We start from the raw sequence: 17857 nt of genomic DNA on the forward strand, positions 1-17857 counted from the left end.
CTTGTAAAATGCATTTCTATTTTGGAAGTCCTAAACCAAAACAGGGTCTTTTCCTACAACAGGTTAGTTCTTGGGTAATTTCATATTTCTTCTTTTTTTCTTCTATTTTCCCATGAAGGGGGATAAACTGAGCCCAACCCAGTCTAAGGTAGTTCTGCCTTAGGGAACTTGCCTGCTGTAGAACAGGGACGAAGAGATAGGTCGGATAGTAACGAGATGACTTCTAGTCCTGGAATGAAAGGATCCTCATCTTGTGATGCTATGGCTGTCCTGTGTAGGAACTAGAGCCTCTTGGTGGAAGATGGATATGAACTGCTTGCTCTTTTCTTTCTTTTCCATTCTATGGTGTTTATATCTTTTATGCTTATTGCATGTTTTCATGGTACTAAGCAGATTTTCCATAAAACTGCCAGGAAACTTCCTGAAGGCAGCCAGTTCTTCCAGTAACCCCCTTATTCTCCCCACTCCCCTCCAATGCCTCTCCTTTCCATCTTTGCCTCTGGCTGGCTGACTAATCTAGGATATTTGCCCGAGGCAAGTTCCTCCACCATTTTTTTCCCCCAGATTGAGCAATCCCAGCTTTCTCTGGATATACATATCACACACGTATACATAGCAGCCTCAGGTGTTTTTTGTTTTTTTCTTTAACATCAGACACTGAGTCTCGGGTTTGTGTGGCTTTGTTGTCCGCCTGTTTATTACTGATTGACCTGGCTGATGCCAGCGGGTTCTTCAGATCTCAAGGGATGGACTGGGTGGTGTTTTCACCCATACTCTGAGACTTCCTATAATTACACTGGCACTGCACGTACCTATGTGGAAAATATTCATGGACTGTCAGGCTTGGGGTTAAGTGGTTTCAGTTTACGTCTCAGGGGTGCAGAGTCCTAGTGCACATGCAATCCTGGTTCAAGTGCCCAAACAAGCTTCACTCCAAGTGGGGGTGGCATCTGGGAAAGAAAGCAATTCCTCTTACGCCACCCCTTTCCACCACTGGGACACACAGGCTTGCCTCGAGCCCCCGTGAAATAAGACAGAGATGAAATCTTAGAATTAAAGTTTTCACATGCAATTAATTGTTACTTAATGTCCAGGAGTGGCAGATATATGATGCTTTCCTTTTCATGGCAGGTCAAAGATGAAATTTGATTATGCTTTGAAGGGTGTGGTTTGCTTCTCGAAATTCCCTGCAGTGTCTTTAACAATGTGTTGCCCAGAGCAAGGTAAGGGGCCTGTCTAACCAAGGGGAGGCGCACTTGTCTCCATATATAGAGGCAAGAGACAGGAGCAGCGCTGGGAGTCAGACCGAGCCTGCACAATGAAGAAACAGCTTAAGGAGGAGGCAGCCCCACAGTGTGAGCTAAGTAAGTAGCCAGCAATAAGCATATAATAGCCCAGGGAATCTACCCACCAGAGCAGACCTGGAACGCGATAAGAAGGCTCCAGCCATTTTATTTTCTAGTTGCAGTAGAAGTTCCCAAAGGAAAGGTTCTGTTCTGGAGGGACTTCATTAAGCCTTTCTGAAAATCCCCATACGTGTTGCAGAGAGATTTTCAGAACTAATTTGTACATTTTCTTTTCTCCCTAGGAGAAATTCGGTATGGAAACCAGCCTGTATCGGATCACTGATGATGCTCAGATCAGTTTTTTTTGGTCCCTGAATTTGTACTTTACTTGGATTTTCCTTCTTGCAGTTTACTCTCCTTTTCTCTTCTCTTGGACTCTTTAATCAACTAACAAAAATTTCTCCTAGCAGTTTTTACACGAAGAAAGATGTTGGAAGGTTTCCTTCTCTAGGTCTATGACTTGGTTAGATAAGCTTGGTTACCTTTAAGAAAAGCGGTTATGGGGGCGATGTGGGGGCCGGGAGAGAGAGGGGTCTAAGAATGTTTCTGGCAGCTGTAAAGGACATTGTAGAAAATTAGGGTGGTTAGTCAAACTATTTTCTCCTTTCTGAAGCACCACTAGCCTGGTCGTCATCTTCAGAGGAGGCTCTGGGATGTGCGATTGAAACTGGGAATGGAGCGGGACTGCTTTTGGGTAGGTGGAAAATAAAGTTTGGGAGAAGAAGCGACGCAGCTGAGTAGGAGAGAGGAAAACAATTCAATGCCGAGACTTGGGAGTAGGGCATCTGATGCAGTCGAACTGGCTGCGCTAGCTGATGCTTCGCGGTTCCTCCCAGGTGTGGGATGCTCTTGGTGGGGCAGCAGATACTATGATGTGGCTCTGGGGGCGGGAGGTGGAGCTGGAACTCTCATAGAGCCGTGTCTCGGAAGCAATGATCTTGTCTTCCAGGGCCTAACGAAGCCACGGCGAACTACAGCAGGAAACGTACTCGTCCGCAGGTTGCTGGCGGGGTGGGAGACTCCACAACAGCGTGGGTTGGACGAGCTCCAGCGCTAGCTCAGCCGCCGACAGCTCCCGCCCAGGCCTCCGTGGCCCCGCCCCCAGTCAGCCTGGAGTGGGCGGAGACTCGGGATCCGTAGTCAGCCTGCCACGCGCGTTGGCCGCTACGGCCAATATGGAGAGTCCAGCCAATAGGAACGTGCGGCTGCGATCCTGTCGGCCAATCGCGGGGCGTGTAGGGGGTAGGCTGGCGTGGCGCTGGCTCCAGGGATATGGAGCCGCTGGAGCCGGGACGGATTGTCAGGTGGTTGCGGAGCCGGTAAGGTGGGGAGCGGGCCAGGTCAGGGGTCACGCGGGCGCCCCGCTTTCCCGGGCTCCGGGCGGCTCGAGGGCCAGCCTGGGAGCAGGCGCCGCGGCCAGTATTTGGCGTGCGGGGCGCCAGGAGGGTTTGCGAGGGGCGGCGCTGGCTGGGAGGGCCTGGACGCGGGTTCCAGACGGAGCCGCATTCTTCAAAGGAAGAGCGAGAGGAGGGCGCCGGGAGGGGGAGCGGGAAGCGAACGCCGGAGGTCGCAGGGGCCTCGCCCCTTCCCCGCCGCGGCCTAAAGAGACCTCAAGAGAAAATGGCTGAACCCCTGGGCGGACCTGCCGCGGTCCCGGGACCCGTGGTCGAAGGTCTGCCGACCCCGCTTCACGCCGCGGGAGAGGCCGACGGACGCGGGGCAAGGTCCCCTCGGCCTCCTTATCTTCGGAGCCCTGATGCCCCGTCCGCTCCCTGGGCCTCCCGCCGCCGCACTTCAGCGAAAGAATTCGTTTTACTACAGGCGACATCCAAGAAGCGCCTCTACGTGTGAAGGGCCTGGACAGACCGCAGAGTCCTGGTGTGTAGATCGGTTTTAGGGCTGTTTGTGCAGCCTCCAGGCTCAGGAACTTTTGTAGGAGCGTTGTCGCACTCCGTGTGTGAGAAGGGTGGCTGGCTGCTCGACATCTGTTCGGTTTCATAGGTTCCTGCTGTTACAGCTATGTTTACTTTTGGATGTTCTGTTTTTGTTTGTTTTGTTTTCGATTGGTTTCCCCCAATTCTCTTCATATATCAGGCTATTTCAAAGAGCATCATTGAAGAAGAAGTTGAGTAACCTGGACTTGAGTTTTCCTGTGTGTAAAGATATTCTCATACCGTCCACTGCTTTCAGAAGAAGTGTGATGGAGTTAAGGGAGTGTGACACCTCTTTAAAGAAAAAAGCAAAAGCAAAAATTCTATGGAATGCGAGGCAAGAGGAGACAGGTTTCCAGAAACTTTTGCTGGCCATAGTTCTAGTGAATATTGCCGCAACTAGGGGACCTTGTGTTTCTCCCTTGACTCTTGTGGAATCTGAACCCCAACTAGTTTGCAGCACTTCTTGGTTCTCTAAACCTTTGAGCAGGGTTCTTAGGCTCTTTGTTCTTTTGTTTCCACATATTTAAAATGGGAATTGATAGTATCTTAAAGAGTATTAAATAGTGGTGAGTATTAAATGAATTAATACACATAAGGTGCTTAGAACAGTTCCTAGCATGTAGGAGCTTTTGTTATTAATATTATTACCTGTAATTAAGTGCCTTCTTTCCCCTAAAAGATTCCACACTAAAAGAATTCTGACCTTATTATTCTTTGTTCAGAATCCCCTGAGCCTATGGCCAGTGAACCCCTAGGCCTGTTTTCCATTCACGTTCTTGTGACTATAGACTCTCTGCTGGGTGTTTATCATTAAGTCAGGTTCGAAACTCCAGCTCTGCATTACTGTCTGTCCATGATAGCTGTGTTGGGTAAATGAAAACTTCTTTGGCTGTTTAGTTTTTCATTGAATAATATTTCATTTACAGTCTTGGCCTACAGACTGTTTTTTTTTTGGACCCACTACCAAAAAGGCCATGATTGCAGCACACTTGGTTCCTCAAATTTCCGGGATGGCCATGGGACTTGGGCGGGGAATTTCTGGGCAGCCTGGCTGCACTTCTTATTAGTGAATGGGGAAGCTTGATGCAAGTCTTACTCTACTGTTAGGAAATCAGCGGTGATCCCTTGGAATACGCCACAGAGCTAAGCAGCTTTGGTTCATTTTTTTTAAAATATTTATTTCTTTTGTTTAGTATTTATTTGGCTACATCGGGTCTCAGCTGAGATGCACTGAGCTGAGATGCGCTGAGTCTGCGGCATGGGCTCAGTAGTTGCCCCGCTGCACGTGAGATCTTAGTTACCCAACCGGGGGTCAAACCCACATTCCCTGCATTGGAGAGTGAACTCTTAACCACTGGACCACCCAGGAAGTCCTTGGTTCAGTTTTGACTCAATGAAGTGATGGTTAGAGGTTACATACTGGTGTTTACAAAGCAGCATCTTTTCTATTAATAATTGACTTTTAGTTCTAAAAGTTTGAGTGAGTGCTGTGAAGTCAAAGACATCTTTAGCCACTATCTCCTTATTGTGTATGTAGATAGAAATGTCTGCTGACAGGCTCTTTCTGTGAGTTTAAAAGTTTCTCTGAGGTTCTCTTGATACTATCTGGAAGGCTTTAATAGAAGACATTTCTGTCTTGCAGTTCTCCCTCTGCAAGAAAACTGCTGTTTACATAGGTAGCAGAATTGGAAACTAATCGCTAAATGAGAAACTTTGGATTTACAAAAAAAGAACATGGCTTACTGCATAAAGTATGCTGGCCTGTTTGCTAGCTTTTTATTAAGACAGTTTAGTATTTATATAGTGTTGAAATTTTGATGTCGGCTTTGTGCACGTGGAGAACATTGTGAAACCTTTGTGCTTTAATAAGGAGGACAGGGAGTGCTATCTTTAAAGAGTTCAGTGCTTGAGGCAGAGAGGGAAGCCTTTTTCTTTAATATTGTTGTCATCTTTATCATGTGAGTCTGGTTTGAATAAATATTTTGGAAAAGAGGACAGGGAGCATTTGAATGTGCAGAATATGAGGAGTTGGGAGACTGAGATCCTTGTTGTCTCAGCCATCCAATGCCATTTAGTCTTTTGATAATTTAACAAACGTATGTTGAACAGTTAACGTTTTTTGGCCCCTGGAGACATGAAGAGCCCTCCAGGTATCATCAGGAATATCATGGATATAATAAAACAACAAATATGAATTATAAACTGTAATATCAGAATGGAATGTCAAAGAGTTGGCCAGGAATGATAAAAATATATTTATTGTCTAATTCCTCTTCCACTTTTAAGATCAGAGTAACTTACATTTTTTAATGTAAGGATCAGTTCCCAGTAAAAACTTAGATTGGGAAATTAGGGTTCTCAGTCTTGTCTTTGTTCTTATTGCTAGTAGGTCATTCTGTGTGGGTATTTTTGTTTGCTTTGGTTCCATTTATTACTAATAATAGAGTGTCTATAAAATTCCTAGGTAATGAAAGGAGGCTGCAAGTTAACTATTGAAATTTCAGCAGGTTCCAAAGAGTAGAAGGATGTCTGGAGAATCTTATATATATTATCTGTTTTTACAGGTAATTTTTCTTTGCTTTAAGCAAAGAAACTGAGGAAAATATGTACTTAATATTGTTAAGGTCAGTCTGCATCGAGGGAGCCAGTATCTTTCATTGGAATAAATAAGTTGAATGTAATCTAATGGTAATCATTCCTCACTTCTGCCAGAGAAAAGCTACCTTAAGTATAAGGGCAAAATGTTTTTTTTTTTTTTTTCTGAGGCAAGAAGTGGGTATAGATTAGTTTAATAGACTTTCTTACTTGAGGGTAAAGCTGTCTCTGAAATTTTTACAATGCTTGGAGTTGTGTTCTGAGATAGTTGTGTCAGGCGCAGAAGGCCAGGTGAGGCTGTCAAAGGGAAATAGTGCTGTAAATGTCGGTCGATTGGGAGGAAATCAGGGGAAGCTTACAGTGAGAGTTGGAAGGAACAAAGACCAAGCTGTAGTTTCTGGAAGTAAGATGTTAGCAGCCCTGTCATGTAAGCAGGCAAGGAGGTTTGGAACCTGGCTAAGCCTCAGAGGGCTGAGCAGGGAAAGTGAAGAGCCCAGTTTAACAGATGCTAATTGGGCCCTTCTAATTCTGAAGTCTCTGGCTGATGAGTGATATTTTTGTCTAAAAGCACAGTGCTTCTTGACAGCCTGGCCACATTTCTCCCCACTGTTATCGTCTTTGACACCCAGGCAGCTGATGTTGTTATCAACTGTACTCTTCCCCCGGGTGTCTTACCCCCTCTCTCCTCTAACTGCTGCCTAACCTTTCTCTTCTTTCTTAATCATTACATGTTCTCCACATTAGGTTTTCCTTTCAACCATAAAACAGATTTTCAAAAGTCTAAGTCAGGTGGCAAACAGCAAACTTGGTGAGTTGAAATTGTGGTACTCTGATAGACTAAATGAGATGTGTCCAATTTTCAGATCATTACTATGACATAAAAAGTCAGTAACATGGGGAAAAAAAAAAAAGTAACACAGTCTGTGGACCTTGTGCCAGAGAGAGAGAGAGGCTGTGATGTAAGTGAAGCACCTTGAACAGTGGCAGCACTGTTTGTACTTTATGAACTGGTTGTGCTTGTGTGACTTTCAGCTTACTGAAATATCACCCACTAGGGTGGAGAGGATTAGAGTTTCAAGGCCTTTTTGTTACGCTAACACCAGAGGGGCTTTTCGCTTTGTTATTCTGTCAGGAAGTAGATGTAATCTCTTTCCAACCTGTCTTTTTTTTTCAATATGTCGATTTTATATCAAGTTCATTTTTATGAGAGAAAAATAGGATTATTTTTTAATCGAAATTTAAAAAGCAATTGCAGACTTCACATCCTCAATTATAATTTAGAAATTCACATGACTTTTCTAAGCTTTTCTCTCCCATCATCCACTTTGGGGGAGATTTTTGGAATCAATTAGGTGGATATCCTGATGGAAAGACTGAGAAATGGGTGCTTTATTGACCTGCAGTGGAAAAACAGAGGAAATTACCATTTCTCATTTTGAAAAATGGCCAGTAGTATTCCTTATTAAAATCCATAGGTTCAGGGACTTCCTTGGTGGTCCAGTGGCAAAGGCTGTGTGCTCCTAATACAGGGGGGCAGGGTTTGATCCCTGGTCAGGGAACTAGATGCCACATGCCACAGCTAAAGATCCTTGCACTTCAGCGAAGACCCAAAGCAGCCAAATAAGTACATAGATACTTTTTAAAAAACATAGGTTCAGACAGCAGTGAGCTCTGTGTGAACCATGGAATATTTCAGTTTTGTTGACTCCCAATCATACGGGGGCAGGAACTCACCTTCATGAAGAACATCTTATATAATATAAAAGCTAGATTAATAATAATGGTTTAGTAAGATTATCAAGTACTTTAGCCTTAAAGTAGACCTTTAGAGAAAAGGGAATTTTAGAAGGATCTAGAAATCTTTATGTTTTCTTCAAGCAAATGGAATTCTTTTTTTAATTTTTTTTTTTTTAATCACAACTCTGAGTATGACTTTTAACCCCTGTTTCTGGCAGTTTCCACCTTGTCACCAGCATGTTGAACACTGAGTATTGGCTGAGGAAGAAGAAGGGGTTTGCCAGTCAGCTTTAAACATTCCTGTTCATATTTATCTAATCAACTGATTCCATGCACACTTTTATGGTTGCCTATATGAAACTTCTTTTTCTACTAATGCTGTCTCTGATTTTATTTATATAATGGGGAAAAGACGAGGAGAATTATTAGAGGACTGTTCAAAAAACATTCCTCTCCAAAACTTAAAATTAATTTTAGGGAGACCTTTGCAACAGCTCCTAAGATCAATGAAATGGTTTGGGGTACCCTTGCTCTCTGTAAGAGAGTTTTCTAAGAAAAATATTAGTTTAAATTCAAGCATGTTTTTAGCTGTGGGGGGAAAAGTTGAAATTGTATGTATTTAATACTCAGTATTTCACACTTCCTTGGTGGCAATTTTTAAACCAGTTTTGGGCTATTCACATTGTTCTTCTTGAGTTCCTGTAAATGCCAAGAGAACACCTGGAATTACTGTGAATTAAATTTTCATAAGTTATAACTAGTAAGTGTTGGAGGATATAACTTTTTATTTTGATGTAATTTCAGACTTGCAGAGAAGTTGCAAGAGTAGTATCAGGGAATAAGTGCTTTCAGAATAACACGATATTACAGTAGTAAGCAGCACGTGCCTTGGGAACATGAAAGAGGGCCATTTAACCCATATTAGGGAGTGAAGAGGAGGATTTGCTGAGGAGGACTTTTTTATTTCTTTGGATTCAGGAGAAACTTCCAAATCACAATTTCAGAGCATGGCTGTTTGCGCACTAAGTCCAAGTAGTAGTAAGTTAAGCTTGAGGCTTCAGCTCTCTGGGTATCCACTGCAGAAGCTCCATCAGAGAGAATTGGTCCCTGAAGTGTTCATTGAGACACGGAAGGTTCCTGAGGTGTTTGTTGGGGAACTGAGTAAATCGGCATGATCTTTATGTTTTTAAAAAATAAACGATGCTTTTACTTGGCAATTCTTTTTTTTTAAATTGTAAAACTGCACACAGTGTATTTTCATGAGAGGTCCTCCTTTTGCCTGACCTCGTCTGGGCTCCTCCACTCCTTCCTCTTGGAGTCGGCATTACCAGTTTTGGGCATCTCCTTGGGCATCTCCTTGGGCATCTCCTCTGTACGTGTATTTTCTCAATATTTCTCTTTTGTTGCATAAATGATAGCATAGTGTTCCATAAATTATATCTTTAACTTCACAGTGTATCTTGGAGATTGTTTCCTATCAATCTATTTAGATCTGCCTTGTTTATGGTATTCCATTCTATGAGTGTCCTAGGTTGTTTTAGTCTTTTGACACTACAGACAGTGCTGTGGGAAATATTCTTGCATATGCTGATAATTCCTGTACAAATGTTTCTTCAGTATGCATTCTTAGAAATGGAATTGCTGGGTCAAAGGATATGTAGACTTTCGACATTTAGACAGAAAATGTAATTAGCATTCTTATTTTATAAAACAGTCTTTCAACTTTTTTGATAAGGAATAGGATAAAATAGTTATTACATTGACCCGTGAGTGCCCGTTTTCCCCCTGCTGTCGATGGCTGTTTGATAGGAGGAGACTTACTGGCTCTAAGAGAAGGTGATGCTTAGTGGTTGGGGGTGAGCTAGAATGTCAAGGCACCTTGTTAATCATAACTGTCCGAGCACTGCAGGGTTGAATCTTGTTGCTTGTGTCTCCACTTGATCTTTTTCTTAGCATAATTTAATGACTGAAGTGACCTGGGGGTATGGTCCTAGAGAGCAAAGTGGTTTTATATTAACTTACTGCTTCTCTATGGGTGTTGGATTTTCATGGAGACCTTAACATTGTGCAGTACCCAGACTGTACTGACTCTCCATGCCTTGCCCTAGTTATGTTCTCTAGACACTGCAAGCAATGGAGCTTATAGTTTGTTGACTCAGTGTTTCGATGAGAAATTTGGAATAGGGAATTCCCTGATGGCCCACTGGTTAGGACTCTGTGCTCTCACTGCTGGGGCCCAGGTTGATCCCTGGTCTGGGAACTAAGATCCTACAAGCTGCCTGGTGCAGCAAAACAAACAGACAAACACACCAGCAAACAGGTTGGAGTCTAGAACCCATTTTCTTTCTTGGAGAGAGATTTCACAGAGAAGGTCAGACTTCTTGTGTTTTACAAGTTCTGTAAGTAATTATGGGAGCAATCACTTAGAATACTAATAATAATTATTAAAATTTTTATCTTGAGATATTTCTGTGTAAAATTACTTAACTGTCACCTTTTCATACTTCATATTGGGAAAAAACACACTACTATCTCAACTGTTTGCTTTTTTAAAGATGCAAGGTTTAAAGGCTCCTTTTGGACAGGGATCGTCCTCAAATACACTGAACGCTTCTGTGCCTTCTGACACCGAGTGTCAGTCATCACGCAAAAGTAGTTGAAGTTTATTGATTCTTCATGAGTAGGGCAGCAGTTAGAAACTTGAGTTATTCTTAATAATAACAATATAACATTAATAATACTATTCTTTAAAAAATAACCACTCAACACTTTTTGGCATGTCTTTCCATTTTATTTATTTTATTTATTTTTTGGCTGTGCTGTGTGGGTTGCAGGATCTCAGTTCCCCATTCAGGGATTGAACTGAATCCCAGGCCACAGCAATGAAAGGCTAGAGTCCTCATCACTATGCCACCAGGGAACTCCCAATAATAATACTCTTTTTTGGGGGAGTAGGGTGAGAGGCCTGTGCTTTGTGGCTTGTGGGATCTTGGTTCCCTGACCAGTGATTAAACTTGCCCTTTGCAGGGAAAGCATGGAGTCCTAACCACTGGACCACCAGGAAATTCCCGATAATCTTAATAATAATGTTCTCAGAGCTGATTGAAGTATAAGGAAGTTGTCTCATAAATAGCCCATGATTTCCCGTGTAAGAGCTGTAGTCCCAGATCGGATTTGTGGTTTCTATTGTGTGTTATCCTGGCTTCTTAGAATTAAGTATAAGTATCTGTGTTGTGATTGGAATTCAAGTGGTGCCGCTGCTGAGTGGTCAGATTAAGTCCCATTTAGTTGACATGCTGGCTGAAAGAGGGCTGGGATTTAGTCAGCAGTATTGAGGTCTGCTGGCGAAACCATCTCATAGCACAAACTTGTAGGATGGACATGGCTACTGTTTATTATGAGTCTCCTTATTGGTGACTATAGAGTTGAAAGTTTATATTTTCTAAATTAGCAAGATTTAGATGTTGCTATGTTGTATACTCCAGAAAATAGATGAAATCTAATACCCCTTTCAGGTCTTAATTCTGTAATTTGGCAAAACAGATACAGAGTATGTTGATTTGTTGTTGTTTTAGTCGCTAAGTCATGTCCGACTCTTGCGACCCCCATGGACTGTAGCCTATCAAGCTCCACTGTCCATGGGATTTTCCATACAAGAGACTAGAGTGGACTGCCATTTCCCTTTCCAGGGGATCTTCCCTACCAGGGTTTGAACCCAAGTCTCCTGCATTGGCGTGAGGATTTTTTACTGTTGAGCTACCAGGGAAGTCCTAGAATATGTCGATAGATTATCTAAAAAAGAAAGTAGAGCACTGTTCACATAAGAGCAATAATGGTACAAGAGTGGAAAAAGACTAGTATTAAAGGATAGATAAGGGGAGGCTTCCTCAGTTTTTCAGGATGGTTGTTACTGGGATTCAAGGGGGGGTGGTTAACAATATTGTTTACCTTTCCCATAATTTCTAAGTCTAGAATTAACTAAGAAGTAGATTCCTTAATCAGTAGATCAGAATTTTTAAACAACCTTATTGGTGGAGTTGACTGGAGAATATGCCATAGATCCGTGGCCCAGTGGGCTTACTAATACTCCCTCTACCCCCTGTTAAACTTAGCCCACTTAAACTTAAGCCCTCTACCCCAGTTCACCTTAACCCAATAGGAGGCTGGACATCTGGAATACCCCCTCACTACTACACCCCCCTCACCCCTAACATCCCTCACTCCTCGTCCCCCCGGTAAGTTGCTTACTGCTGATAGAGAGACGTGCAGGTGGGCTGCTGTCGGTGCCCTTTTCTCCTGGTGCCTCGGCTCTCCTTGAGGGGAGTGTGGTCACTCACTCTTCTCTCGGTTGTTGAAGTGTTGAGGAATGAGACCTGAAACCTTAAAGCTGAAGTCTCTCTCAGGGAAAGATGAGACTGGGAAATAGTGGCCCTCTCTTACCCGTGTGCTGGTGAAGTCTTTCCCCCTTCCTCCCCACCCTCCAGAAACTTGAAACATGAACTTAAATTGTTAGTTAGATCAAAGAGAGTTATAGATCTTTGTCCTTAAAAGCGCATCAAAACCGTGGGAAGTCAGTCTTTTAAATATTTGGGTTAATTGCAGGTAAAGGGTGGGAGACTGGGTGACTGATTGCCCGGAAGCCTCTGTGTGGAGGCCTTCTTTGTGTTGTTCAGTCGCTAAGTCGTGTCCGATTCTTTGCGACCCCTTGGACTGCAGCATGGCAGCTTTCCCTGCCCTTCACTGTTTCCCGTGGATACTTAAAAACTACTTGCCCACTTGCCTGAAATACCTTTTGCTTCACTTTGGTTTCCAAGTGTTGCCAGTTATTTCATTTTTTCCCTTAAATATCTCTTAATCATATTATGAAAACTGTGATTGTTTTCAAGGTTATCTAATTCAGTAGAACGATTATTCTTTTTGCATAGTAAGGGTTCAGTCATACAGTGTCACAGAATACTGGTTGTGAACTTGTTTTAATTTGTTCTTGCTAATTCTCCTCTTCTCTCTTTTCCAGAATCCTTTTCTAAGAACTCAGGCACTCAGGTATCCACCATGGTGTTAGGTCCTGAACAGAAGATACCAGATGGTAATTTACACCTTTGTGTTATTGACTCATTTTTGTTTGAAATTAGGCTTAAGCCATTAAGAGAAATGTGCCATATTGTCCTTCTTGTCCTCTGTTCCATCAAAAACTGTCACCATCTCCTGTCCCCCAGCCAACTCTGTGGAGACTTGCTCCATTCAGAGGTGACTTAGGTGACCTGGTGACCTAGGCTGTAAATGAAAATGGATTTATAACCACAGAGACCTGCCTCAATTTTATTTCCAGTTCTGAGATGAGCCAAGATTAGCTACAAGTCTGGTTTCTATAGCAGTAGTGCTTGTAAAGGCAGTCTAACTTGCAGACCTGGTATAAAAACCTCTGGGGTGCTTTAGCTGCTGAAGACACTTCAGATAAGAGTGGAACAGGAAAATACTGAGCTAGCACCTTGTAGAGTATTTCATGAGACTTTATGCTTTGACTAATCCTTCCTGATTCTAAATTTCTCCTTTAGAATTTCCATTCCTTCTCTGTACATTTACTCCTCAGTTCAGTGTCACTTAAGGTGAAGTGGGTCAATTCCCTATGAAAAGAAAGCTTTTGTTTTTCTAGTTGGTGGTTGCAAGGGGTTCTTGGAAACCCTGAGATTAGAGCTTTGTGGTTAAAAATAGCCATTTGATGGTCTCAGCAGACTGGGTTTCCTAACTTTCTGGTGAGTGAGCCCTTTTCTGTCAGACCCTCGCCTGGCTCCCCTGCTGGCCGGATTTAAAATTAGCCCCGAAATGCAGGAGGAAGACTAATCACACTGGTGCTCAGTCTGTGGTGAGCCCTTCAGTCACAAGGGTGACACCTCCCCCTCCTCAGGCTCTTCACTGAAGGCCTTCACCAAACAGGAAACCTTTGTCAGGTGGCAAAGGGTTCCTGTTAGGTCGTTTCTCTGCGGCTACAGATTTTAGCCTGAAATATGATAGTGTTTTGTAAGTTAGTCATTTCTGGGGAAGCCTGATGGAGATACAGTGTCCAAGGATGATCCTTTGAGTAAATCCTACCAAATAATGGGTGGGAGGTGGAGAGAGTGTCCCGTTAGCCTGTTTCCTTCTAAAAGTTAATATTTAGGTTATCAGTGAGGCTAGTCTGGGGATGTTACATATTGAGCCCTGGACATCAGTGATTTTGGAAGAAAATGAAATGATTCTAAAAATTGGCAAGTGACAATAGAAGCGTGAAACTACGGGGAGGCCGGTTGTGAGATTAGTGTTGAAAACCGATATAGAGCTTGGTGACTGGAGAAGAGGGTTGAGAGGGAGCTTTTTTACTGTAAGCATTTTTGTGTTTCTCAAATTTTCAGCCATTCGAATGTAATGCCAATTCAAAAATTAATTTGAAAATATAGTACTGGAAATTGAGATGGAGTTAGGTAGATCTTGTGCATTTATTGAGGTATTAAAAAGATTTAACTTTAGCACTTCTAAAGATGATTGTTGATATTACCAACTGCACTGGGCTTCCCAGGTAGTGTAGTGGGTAAAGAATCTTCCTGCCAATGCAGGAGACACCGGAGATGCGGGTTCAGTCGCTGGGTCGGGAAGATCCCCTGGAGTAGGAAATGACAACCTGCTCCAGTATTCTTGCCTGGAAAATTCCACGGACAGAGGAGCCTGGCAGACTATAGTCCCTGGGGTTGCAAAGAGTCGGACAGAACCGAGCACCTTAATATTAGTGTGTTATATTCATTTTAATTCATTTCTTCTCGATTGTTTTAACTCAGAAGATGCTTCTGGAGACCATGGAGACTCTGCCAGTCTTGGTGCCGTCAACCCTGCATACAGTAACTCCTCAATTCCGCAGTCCCCCGGGGCAGGCTCAGAGGACCCCTTCACCACCTACTTTAATGAGAAGATTGCCATTCCTGAGGAGGAGGTTAGTGACAGGTCCTTGGGGGAAAATATTATTATCTAGGGAAAACCTATGTACAATGTCTGCTAGACAACTGAAGATCAGCAACCTCAGAGTCAATTCTGGCAGGCAGTCTCTGAAGACTGAATTTTTGTAGTCAGAGAAACTGTTAAGAAAACCAAGGTCCTTGAAAAACCATTGCCAAGTTTTACTGGTGAGCATTTTTTGATCCAGAAAACATGATTTTCATGTTCCCTTTTTTATGGTGCCTTTTGTCTCATTTGGGTAGTGTTTGAGCACAGAGGTAGGGGTTATTATTGCTGGGGTTTTAGAATGAAAGGCTGTTGGAAGGGCAGGTAAGAGAAGGGCTCTTATTTGTACAGAGAGCTAACCAGGTTGCTGATAAGGAATGGATAAAATGGAAAAGAAACTTGGACACACCCACGTCCAACTTCTGAAATCCTTTGTTCTTATGAAGCTGATATTGTTGCAAGTTAGACCAGGAGTTTGGAGGTGGTAATCCTTTTTTTCTCCAAGATAAATTTTATTTATTTTTATTATTATTTTTAAAATTTTTTATTCTGTATTGGAGTATAGCCAGTTAACAATATTGTGCTAGTATTGGGTGGATAGTGAAGGGAGTCAGCCATACATATGCATATATCCATTCTTCCCCTGGAGGTGATAATCATTTTGTTCTGTATTTCTCTCTTGTACAGTACTCTTGTTTTAGCTTTCGTAAACTCTGGGCCTTCACGGGACCAGGATTTCTTATGAGCATTGCTTACCTGGATCCAGGAAACATTGAGTCTGATTTGCAGTCTGGAGCAGTGGCTGGATTTAAGGTGAACATGGAGTCTTCCCCGCTTTCCTTTTTAAACACTTACAGCATACTTCTCCTCTGCTCTGCCTGTTGGATATCAACCTTGTGGGCTATGTGCTGATTCTGTATTGGCTCTGACACTTAAATGAAAAGTGCTTTTCCATCTTTTTTTTTAATCCCAACTAGGAATGAGAATTTATTTGTTTATTTATTCCTAGCTGTGCTGGGTCTTTGTTGCTTTGCACAGGCTTTTCTCTAGTTGCAGCGAGAGTGGGGGCTACTCTCTAGTTGGGGTGCACAGAGTTCTCATTGCAGTGGCTTCTCTTGTCACAGAGCAGAGGCTCTAGATGTGCAGGTTTCGATAGCTGTGTTTCCCAGGCTCCAGAGGACAGGCCCAGGAGCCGTGGCATACGGGTTTAGTTGCTCCGTGGCATGTGGGATTTTCCCGGACGAGAGACTGAACCCTTTCTTCTGCATCAGCAGATGAATTTTTTACCACTGAGCCACCAGGGAAGCCCTTTCCATCTGTTTTTTTAAATGTTATCGTGTAGTTGGTTTGTAGTTTTGTTTTACCCAGGTAGTTTCCTTGAACAAAAGCGCAACTGCAGATGGGAAAAACTAAGGCTCAGAAAGGTGCGAGGTGACCTAGCAAGTTCTGTGCAGAATGTGATACAGAACTCAGATCATTGGATTCCTAAGCAGAGCTCTTTGAGTGTACTATTTCCCATTGACATTGCCAAACAACCGAACTTAAACCACCAGTTATCTCATGAGTGTAATGGTGGGGTTTTGTTCTCCTCTAGCTGCTCTGGGTTCTCCTGTTGGCCACCATTGTGGGGCTCCTGCTCCAGCGCCTTGCAGCTCGACTGGGAGTGGTCACTGGGCTGCATCTGGCTGAAGTGTGTCACCGCCAGTATCCCAGGGTAAGCAGTGTTTGTCACCCATCTCATAGGTAACTGTGTGTCTAGACATTTGGGACTTGTTGCTGCCTAAGGCAGGAATGGGTAGACCCACTGTCTGTAGGATAGCTTTAAACTGACTTGATTGATCAGTCAGTTCAGTCGCTCAGTCGTGTCTGACTCTTTGCGACCCCATGAATTGCAGCACGCCAGGCCTCCCTGTCCATCACCAACTCCCGGAGTTCACTCAAACTCATGTCCATCGAGTCGGTGATGCTATCCAGCCATCTCATCCTCTGTCGTCCCCTTCTCCTCCTGCCCCCAATCCCTCCCAGCATCAGAGTCTTTTCCAATGAGTCAACTCTTCGCATGAGGTGGCCAAAGTACTGGAGTTTCAGCTTTAGCATCAGTCCTTCCAAAGAACACCCAGGACTGATCTCCTTCAGAATGGACTGTTTGGATCTCCTTGCAGTCTAATTCAAAAGCAGAGACATTACTTTGCCAACAAGGGTCCATCTAGTCAAGGCTATGGTTTTTCCAGTAGTCATGTATGGATGTGAGATTTGGACTGTGAAGAAAGCTGAGCACCAAAGAATTGATGCTTTTGAACTGTGGTGTTGGAGAAGACTCTTGAGAGACTTGATTGTTAGATAAGTACTAATCTATCTCTGGTTCATCCTAAATGTTTAATCTCCTTTCTGGCTGTGAGAGAGTATCCTTACCTGCTTTTTTTTCTTATATACCTCTCAAAAAAAAAATTGGTAACTCGTTTGTTTTAGCTTCTCTTTCTTCTTACATTTCTTACACGTCATGTTTCTTAGTTTGTTTTTTTTTCTGGCCTCAGTGTGCTAGCACTACTAAATTTCTCTCTGTTCGATTATTTGACCAGATTAGTTTCCAGATTTTATTATAGGACACCCAATTCCAACACTTCGCCCCAAGTCCTTTTGCCTATCTATCTTTTTTTTACTTGCTTGTGCATTATTACACTAAGGATGACTCCAACCTTTTCATGTGTGTTTTGTCTCTTCAGCTGTGGTCAGAATAGATATTTTCTTCTGTAGTATTTTATTCTCTCCTGAACAGTATTTTGACCATCTTAGCATCCTCATTTCCCCCTAACACTTTCAGGATTGTTTTTAGGCAAAAAATTAAGTGGAAATAATGAATGGAAACTCCATTCTTCTGTCAAGTAAAACAGAAGGAGAAGAAATTGGCATCAGCTCTGCCCTGACCTTGACTCAGGCTCTACCACAAAGAGCAACCTGGCCCTCTCCAGCAAGGGACCGAGTAAAGCTTGAGTTCTGGTCCTTCATCTCCAGACCTAAGGCTTAATAAAGGACTGTTTTGGATCGCTGCCAAAATATGTATTCCAAACTATGGAGGAAGTTCTTAGAAGTGGTTAATTAAGAACCATATCTTTCTGCTGTTTGGTGTTTAGGTCCCACGAATCATCCTGTGGCTGATGGTGGAGCTGGCTATCATTGGCTCAGACATGCAGGAAGTTATTGGCTCAGCTATTGCCATCAATCTCCTGTCTGTAGGAAGGTGAGGGGTTTTTCCTCTACAAATAATTGTTGTTTTGC

The 17857-nt window shown here is 43.1% G+C and overlaps 1 protein-coding gene across 4 annotated transcripts in view; it reads left to right on the forward strand.

Moving 5' to 3' along the window:
- The first annotated feature begins 2580 nt into the window (after positions 1 to 2580).
- Positions 2581 to 17857, forward strand: part of SLC11A2 (solute carrier family 11 member 2) — a 31804-nt gene continuing 16527 nt past the window's right edge. For 2 of the 4 annotated variants that reach the window (XM_052639689.1, XM_052639687.1), the window contains exons 1-6: positions 2581 to 2665; positions 12627 to 12698; positions 14422 to 14573; positions 15269 to 15394; positions 16176 to 16295; positions 17713 to 17819. In XM_052639689.1, the coding sequence (XP_052495649.1) occupies positions 12665 to 12698; positions 14422 to 14573; positions 15269 to 15394; positions 16176 to 16295; positions 17713 to 17819 (539 nt within the window). In that variant the 5' untranslated portion in view covers positions 2581 to 2665; positions 12627 to 12664. Of the gene's footprint in view, positions 2666 to 3172; positions 3225 to 12626; positions 12699 to 14421; positions 14574 to 15268; positions 15395 to 16175; positions 16296 to 17712; positions 17820 to 17857 lie in introns of those variants that run through there. The other 2 variants (XM_052639690.1, XM_052639688.1) reach the window with 1 other exon arrangement.

This window comes from Budorcas taxicolor, chromosome 5 (genome assembly GCF_023091745.1).
Source record: "Budorcas taxicolor isolate Tak-1 chromosome 5, Takin1.1, whole genome shotgun sequence".
Lineage (NCBI taxonomy): Eukaryota > Metazoa > Chordata > Mammalia > Artiodactyla > Bovidae > Budorcas > Budorcas taxicolor.